This window comes from Amblyraja radiata, chromosome 14, assembly GCF_010909765.2.
Source record: "Amblyraja radiata isolate CabotCenter1 chromosome 14, sAmbRad1.1.pri, whole genome shotgun sequence".
Lineage (NCBI taxonomy): Eukaryota > Metazoa > Chordata > Chondrichthyes > Rajiformes > Rajidae > Amblyraja > Amblyraja radiata.
The window spans coordinates 28833497-28842235 of record NC_045969.1 but is presented as its reverse complement, the minus strand read 5'-3'; the positions used below and the strand labels follow the sequence as shown (position 1 = coordinate 28842235).

The 8739-nt window shown below is 41.9% G+C and overlaps 1 protein-coding gene across 8 annotated transcripts in view; it reads left to right on the top strand.

Moving 5' to 3' along the window:
• Positions 1 to 1421: 1421 nt before the first annotated feature.
• ap1s2 (adaptor related protein complex 1 subunit sigma 2) overlaps positions 1422 to 8739 on the top strand; it is a 30870-nt gene continuing 23552 nt past the window's right edge. For 6 of the 8 annotated variants that reach the window (XR_004414011.1, XR_004414012.1, XR_004414013.1 and 3 more), the window contains exons 1-3: positions 1422 to 1563; positions 7110 to 7288; positions 8139 to 8247. Coding sequence is in view for 5 of the 8 variants with exons in the window: in XM_033032927.1 (XP_032888818.1) it covers positions 7110 to 7288; positions 8139 to 8247 (288 nt within the window). In the remaining 3 variants the exon portion in view is untranslated. Of the gene's footprint in view, positions 1569 to 7109; positions 7289 to 8138; positions 8248 to 8739 lie in introns of all 8 variants that reach the window. The other 2 variants (XM_033032929.1, XM_033032925.1) reach the window with 2 other exon arrangements.

Sequence of the window (8739 nt, the reverse complement as noted above, 5' to 3'; positions counted from 1 at the left end):
GATTTGAGTATAGGAGCAGGGAGGTTCTACTGCAGTTGTACAGGGTCTTGGTGAGACCACACCTGGAGTATTGCGTACAATTTTGGTCTCCAAATCTGAGGAAGGACATTATTGCCATAGAGGGAGTGCAGAGAAGGTTCACCAGACTGATTCCTGGGATGTCAGGACTGTCTTATGAAGAAAGACTGGATAGACTTGGTTTATACTCACTAGAATTTAGGAGATTGAGAGGGGATCTTATAGAAACTTACAAAATTCTTAAGGGGTTGGACAGGCTAGATGCAGGAAGATTGCTCCCGATGTTGGGGAAGTCCAGGACAAGGGGTCACAGCTTAAGGATAAGGGGGAAATCCTTTAAAACCGAGATGAGAAGAACTTTTTTCACACAGAGAGTGGTGAATCTCTGGAACTCCCTGCCACAGAGGGTAGTCGAGGCCAGTTCTTTGGCTATATTTAAGAGGGAGTTAGATGTGGCCCTTGTGGCTAAGGGGATCAGAGGGTATGGAGAGAAGGCAGGTACGGGATACTGAGTTGGATGATCAGCCATGATCATATTGAATGGCGGTGCAGACTCGAAGGGCCGAATGGCCTACTCCTGCACCTAATTTCTATGTTTCTATGTTTCTATATGTAAGACCCACACCATCCTGGCCACACACTCATCTCCCTGCTACCTTCAGGTAGAAGGTACAGGAGCCTGAAGACTGCAACAACCAGGTTCAGGAATAGCTACTTCCCCACAGCCATCAGGCTATTAAACTTGGCTCGGACAAAACTCTGATTATTAATAACCCATTATCTGTTATTTGCACTTTATCAGTTTATTTAATCATGTGTGTATATATTTATATCATGGTATATGGGCACACTTATCTGTTTTGTAGTAAATGCCTACTATGTTCTGTGTGCTGAAGTAAAGCAATAATTTCATTGTCCTATACAGGGACACATGACAATAAACTCACTTGAACTTGGAAAAAGAAGACAAATGTAGGTCCCTAACAATGGGGGACTAATGGGAAACTTACTGCACCGAGCGCCCCCCACTGGCACTCTCAGCCCAGGCGTCCGGTAAGCCCCGCCCCCTCACCACCATCCCACCAATGAGGTGCGTGCGGATCCGGAGCGGCCAGATTGACGGGCGTTGCACTCATCCCACGGCGCTACGCTCCGATCATAGTCCAATCAACTCCCACGTCCGTGTGATGTTGACCAAAAGTTGACCGGACCAATGGAAGCGCGGGATGCTGCGGGTTGTCCGGCCGCTCCAATGCAGTGAGGTTACCCCGGGGTCGTGGGCGGCGCAGGCGCAGACAGAGGAGGGACTCGACCTGTGGGCGCAGACACACACGCAGGCGCACATAGGTGCAGCAACGGACTCGACACACGCGCAGGCGCACAGAGGTGCAGCAACGGTCTCGACACACGCGCAGGCGCAGTCGGCCTGTGGGGGTTGGCCCCAAAGATATCATTGGTTGGCCCGAGCACAGCCACACGCGCAGGCGTACTAGAGGCGCAGCAACGGAACGGATCCGGGCTGAGGGGCGACTGCAGGAGAACACGGTGAGGTAACGCGGGGAGGCCCGCGGCTGGGGGGGTTGCGCTGGTCTCGTCCCTGTTGCAGCGGCCGCTCGGTGTTGAGCGGGATTCAGGGCCGGGTGGGGAGCTCTGGCAGCGCCGGCGGTGTGAGCTGGGCATGGCGCCCGTGGGCCTGGATGCTTTCACGGTGCATCTGTAGAAATTGGGTCGTTTGCAGAGATCACTTTCCAATGTTTGAAAGCTGAAGTTGTTGGCAGGCTACAGTTTTTCATAGCTTTGACAAGTAGTAAACCTGCACGATGATACAACAGTGGCAGATTGGGGTTATTTTGCCCCATTCCCTAAAGTTTAAAAAAATTGATTGAAACTGGTTTGTCAATTGCCTCTGGATAAAAGTAAATAAACTGACAATGATGAAGTAATATTTGTTTAATAAATATTAATAAGAGTTAGGCATTATTTTGTAGTGGAGCTTTCTCTCTTATTCTTTCAATTTGTTTTAGTTATTTTTTCTGTGTGTGTGTGTGTGTGTTAATTGCCTTTATTGTCCATTCCTAATTGCCAGTGAAGGTGGTGTTATGTGAGGCAGCCCCTTGAACCAACGCAGTGCGTGGAAATGTTGCTAACTTAAGCTATAAACTAGGTACTTCACTCGTGCAGCTTAGTAAAAATAAGACCTGTTTTAGCACTGAATACAATTCATAATCATTGCACAAACAGACCATTTAGCACACCATGTCCATGCTGCCCCTTCGACCTTTTTAACAGTAGTTTCATTTGCCTGCATTAGATCTGTATCTTTCTATACCTTGCCTATTCAGGTGCTTGTCTTAATGCCTTTTACACTTAATTGCATTGGATTAAATCACCATCACACACTGTTCTGTGTTTAAAAATATCTTCTCTCAGATCACCTTTAAATATTCCTTTCACCTTAAATCTACGCAGTCTTGCTTTTGATACTGCCAGCACGAGTAAAAAAATATATATCTACCCCTTTTTTGTTCATCATATTTGTATGTACTTGTATCGTCACCTTTGGCCTCCTGGAAAATGAAGCACAACCAATCCAATCTCTTCTCATAGCTAGCCCTCCAATCCAAGCAATGTCCTTTTGAATATTTTCTGCACTCTCTCCAGTGCACTCGTATCCTTCCTATGATGTGGCCTAATCAGTATTTTGTAAAGTTGCAACATAATGTCCCAATTTTATATCCTGTGTCCCATGAAGACAAATGCCGGCTTCACTATCTACCAAAGATCATAGAGCGCCGCTCTATGATCTTTGCTATCTACCCATGTTGACATTTTCAGAGGACAATGGATTTGAACTCTAAGATCTCTCCCTTTACCATTACTTAGTGCCTTGCTGCTTACCCTAAGAGAGCCAGATGTTTAATTGTCATTTGCCACCGAAATGGAACAATTAAATTCTTACTTGCAGCAGCAAAACAGGTTTGTAAATCAAGTCAAGTTTATTTTAAGTCAATACAGTACTCAATAGATAACATCATAAAAAACAAAGTTCAATATTTAAAAAAACAATATCATACAAAACAGGCCAGAAGTACCTAGTGCAACCCTATTTTACTTCTCAAAATGCATCACCTCACACATGCCAGGATAAAATTCCATCTGCTAACACTCAGTCAACTCGCCATCTAGTTTATACACTGCTGTCACCTTAAGCAACAATCACCACACATTTTCAATTCATCTGCAAACTTAATCATAGCTCCTACATGCACATCCAAGCTGTTAATATATATTACATGATTGCAGTACACCACTGATGTAGATTTACAAACATAAGCTTACCTCCACCACTATTTAATACATCCGACTACCAGATCAATTTTGGATCCAGTTTACAAGCTCATGTTTCACTTAAGTTCATGTCTACTGTCCTACCTTCATCAGTCTCTTTGTTGTGAGTGAGACGTGATTTTCCTTGCACAAAGCCATACTGACTACAGATAGACACAAAGCAGGAGTAACTCGGCGTGACAGCGTATCCCTCATCTGTCCCTGACTTTCCAAGTGCACCTAAATCCTATACCGTAAAAATGTCTCCAGTAAATTGCCTACCTCTGATGCAAGATTCACTGGCCTGTAGTTACCTGGCTTAATCTGATTGTTTTTCTTAAATATTGGTGGGTGGTTTATAGGTCTTTATCTCAGAAATTTGAAAAAAAATTAAGTACATCTTCCCAGTTAGTTGAAACAAATCTGAGTTTTATTGACAGATTAATGCGAATGGAGTGTTTCCTGTGCCTTTCTTTTGAGATGTCTACACGTATTTTTGCAAATGCTGCCTGAACTCCCTGTTCATCTTTGGCTAACAAGTGCGATTACTTGTTCAGGAATGAATGGATGTTATCATGTTATACCTTTAACTTGGGAACAGTTACACTTAACCATAAATTTACATGAGATTAGGCCACCCTATGCAAGTACATGACCTGAGAACAGGTCTTGCTTTCCATCCAGCCTGAATCACTCATTGCATGCATTGTCTGGTGACATCTTCATTTCCCCTGCATCAGTGGCTGAAAGATCTGCCTCAGCAAGCTTTTATAAAGTTCCTTCATGTCCTTTCAAGTATTTTCTGTATTGATTTATGAATGGACCTAGCAGGTTTGCAATCACTGTGCACATAAGTCCCCACATAGTGTACATGTGAAACTTCAGTCCAAAAATTACATCAAAGTAGCTCCTCACTTTGTATGTAATGCAATTCTTTTGAGTCAGAACTTTTGCTGGATTTTCAGTGAGCTGAACAGAGTTTGTGACTACAGCAATACCTGTTGCTGCCTGACTGTAGCATCCCCTGCAGCTATTTTTCTCTTGAACTTTCTTCTACCTATTTACCTAACTCTTTAACACGGTGTTTGGCGCTGGCTGCGCTGTCGGAATAATCTTTTTTGGGAGTGTTCTATTAATGTCTAAACAGACTGAGGGAAACTTGAGAATTTGCAGGCTAATTTCTGATGAAATGACAACACTGGGATAATGAAAATTTTGATCACTGAAATATTAACTGGGATATAGTCAGTGTAAGAGTGGAGGGTACAGAATTTGTAAATTGTGTCCCAGTAAATATATTTGTTGCCAATTTGTAGTAAGCCCAACGAGTGAGTGGACAGGATGGGAGGCATGCCATTATGGCTGTGGTTTTGGGGAAGAAGGCTGGACAGATGAAAATAGAATGTGGAATCATTACCACAAGGCTAGATTAAGGAGCATTATGGAAAAAGATGAAATTGGATAAGCCTTACTTTATGACACTGAGTGATTTAGCAAATGTGAACTGGAAATATGATAATTAATTTGTCTCAAATTCAGGGAAGCATGCAAGATGAGGGTAGGCATGTTAGAGTCATTGAGTCATCTCGCACGGAAGCAGGCTCTTCGGCCCAACCTGTCCGTGCTGACCAGGATTCCCCTCTACACTCATCCTGCCTGCCCATGTTTGGCCCACATCCTTGTAAACCTTTCCGATCCATGTATCTGTCCAAATGTTTTGTAAATGTTGTAATTGTGTCTGCCTCAACTACCTTCTCCAGCATCTTATTCCATATACCCACCATGCTCCGAATGAAAAAGTGGCCCCTTGGGTTCCTATTAAATCTTTCCCCTTTCACCTTAAACCTTTGTTTTCTAGTTCTTGATTCCCCTACTCAAGGTAAAATACTCTGTGTATTTGTTCCCCTCCTGATTTTATACACCTCTATAAGATCACCCCTCTGCCTCCTGTGATCCAAGGAGCAACGTGCTAAGCTGCCCAACCTTTCGTGATAGTTCAGCCCCTCTAGTCCTGGCGACATCTTCATAAATCTTCTCTGCACTCTTTCCAGCATAACATCCATCTTGTGGCAGGGAGACCGTAAAATGTTGTCAGATTTGGTGTCCCTCAAATGATGAGATTCATATAGGGTCAGATAGTATCTTTCAAATGGCAAAACCTGCATGGGGGGGGGGGGGGGGGGGGACACAGTAATCTCGTTGTATGTGACACATGCAATGACAATAAAGCATTCTGATTTTCTGATTCAATGATTTCCTTTGTTAGCCAAGGCATAAGACCTGGAAAATAATGCATAGACCATGTACAGCATTTGTTAGGCCACAGTTTTGGAATTGTGCAGATCTAGTCAGCACATTACAGTAAATCTGTGATTGCACTGAAAAAGGCACAGAAGGGATGTTGAAGATGTTGCCATGACATGGATGGGTGACGTTTCGGGCCAGGACCCATCTTCAGACTGGTCAGGGAAGTGATCACCTATCGATTTCTTGCAGAGATTTATGGATAGAAATGGTTTATAGGCATATGGGCCAAATGCAGTCGTGGGACTAGCCCAATATTCCAACCTGGTTGGCATTTTCAAGGTTGACTGAAGAGCCTGTTTCTGTGCTGTACAGACACTATTGCAGGTGACCTAAGCCAGTGCATCATTCGCTCTGATCTGAAAACATTGTGTGCTCCTGATGAGTTGTACCAAGGTGGTAATTAGCAGCCTACTTGAAGTTGCACCTTACAGTGTATTTTCTGGAAAAATCATGAAATGCAGTGCCCATAGCCCTAGTGCTTGCATTACACTCTTAGCTGTGCTTATTCAAGCCGATGATTGTGGTGTTTGGGGGATTTTGCTCAGCAAAAAACTGCTTGAGGAACTATGCTGACAGCAGTGGTGCAGCTGGTAGAACTGCTGCTTCACAGCGCCAGTGAGAACGCCAGTATGGCATAAACATTGTGAGCCCAAGGGCCTGTTCTGTGCTATGATGTACTATGTTCTTGGGATCCTTCAAATCTACAAGAATGCAATTCTCTACTCATACTCTGAATCATAAAGAATAAGAGTAGAATTAGGCCATGCGGCCCATCAAGTCTACTCTACATTTCCATCATGGCTGATCTATCTCTCCCTCCTAACCCCGTTCTGCGTTTTCTCCATAAGCTCTGACACCTGTACTAATCAAGAGTCAGCCTAAAGGATCCTTCCGCGCCTGGTTCCAGTGGAGAAAAACAGTCAACTATTTAATCTCTATTTGGGAAACAATGCATTCTCTGGAGTGCCATTTGTGGCTTTATGACATGGTGCAATTTCCTCCCAAAGTGACAAAAGCAACACAGTGTTTAAAAAAGAATTGCAGATGCTGGAAAACTGTGGGCTACTGGAAGTTTGAGTGGAAGTCTGAGTTAAATGGATCTAGATTACGGAAGTCCATGGGCCACCTAGCATCTGTGCAGAGAGAAATAAAGTTAACAATTCTGGTCTTTCGCAGAAATCAATGAGCCACAAAGTACAAGATAGCTTGTACTGTGCTGTCAATGCTCATATGCAATAAATCTGGGGTGTAGTGACTTTCTACTTTGCACATAGGATGGATATCATTCAACGGGGTAATGTATAATCATGAGGGAGAAAGGAGGATGGTCTAATATAAAGTATGTGCCTTTGAGCACTAATGTAACCCAATGGATAAAATGAATTAATGCTGTGAGATTATTTTTGTACTTGTGAGGGTTCAAAGCCATGTTACTTTTCAACACTTTCTTTTAACAGATGCAGTTTATGCTGCTATTTAGTCGTCAAGGGAAACTTCGACTGCAAAAGTGGTATGTTCCCCTTTCAGACAAAGAGAAGAAAAAAATTACAAGGGAGCTGGTCCAGACAGTCCTAGCACGTAAACCAAAGATGTGCAGCTTTTTAGAATGGAGAGACCTGAAGATTGTGTATAAAAGGTTTGAATGCAAACATTCACTTCTAACTCCTGTTTGTATATGCACTCACTACACCAGTTAGCTTGCATTTTCACTTCTCTAAAAATGTTCCTGTGCACGATTATTGAACAACTCGTCCTGCAACAACTCTTAAATAATCCATCATTATTGAAAATTCTGAAATTGAATGTATTTCTTGAGTGTTTTTCCTACGTAAGTGCGCAGAACTTAAAAAATTTGGTATTGAAAAAAATCCAATTTATTTAAGATTAGCCTAGAGGTAAAATATTTTGTAAAAGGATGTATGAATGTCTTGTCATGGAGCTTGTCACTTTTAAGGTTGTGAAATAAATGACAGGATTAGCAAATGGGACAGGAGCTTCTTGTACTGTAATACACATCCTGAGATGCTGTTTTCCAATTCTTTATGTAAAGTGATTATCCACGCTGAATTGGCAGATTTCAAACGCATTACATGAGAATTTAAGTTCATTATTAATTTAATTTTGATGAAGGATTAAAATTGAATATTGGGTGCTGATATCAATGGTATTCAACATTTTAGAAACGTAGAAACATAGAAAATAGGTGCAGGAATAGGCCATTCGGCCTTCTGAGCCAGTGCCACCATTCAATATGATCATGGCTGATCACCCAAAATCAGTACCCCATTCCTGCTTTCTCCCTATATCCCTTGATTCCGTTAGCCCTAAGAGCTATATCTAACTCTCTCTTGAATCTCTGAATGTTTTGCAAAAGATGTAAAATAGAATGGTAAACAATTTATTTCAGTCATTTGAGCTGATGTAGCAGCTGTTGCTAAAAAGCAATGGTATTAACAACAAATGATTGAACTGTTATGTTCGTATAGGTATGCAAGTCTTTATTTCTGCTGTGCTATTGAAGACCAGGACAATGAGCTCATAACACTGGAGATTATTCATCGTTATGTTGAACTACTAGACAAGTATTTTGGAAGTGTGAGTTGAAATCCTTAAATTCATTATACATCTACACTATACAATATGCAGGAAATACACCTTAAGTGCATTTGATCACCATGTATATGTAGTAATTTTGGAAAAGAAAAAACTTAATTCAGTGCATTTCCTTCAAAATCCTAATAATTTAAAATAAATGTTGGGAACCTTCGACAAGTCGGGTGGCATCTGTGGAGAGAAATTGTCCATGTTTCAGATCAATGACTGTCAGAACAAACATTACTGGGGGTTTTTTCCTCCATAGATGCACTTTCTGATTATTTCAAATTTCCTGCACCTACAGATTTTTCTCTTTAGATTTCCAACAATTTAAATTAAGTTGACTAATCATTTCGTGCAAATTTGGTCATGTTAGTGTCAAAACAAATGCTGAAGTGCTTTGAACCGGAAGTACTTGCATTCACTGAATCACTCATGCTAGTCTTCAGTTTGTTCTATGATATCAGGAATTGTTGAGAGCACTGGATACAG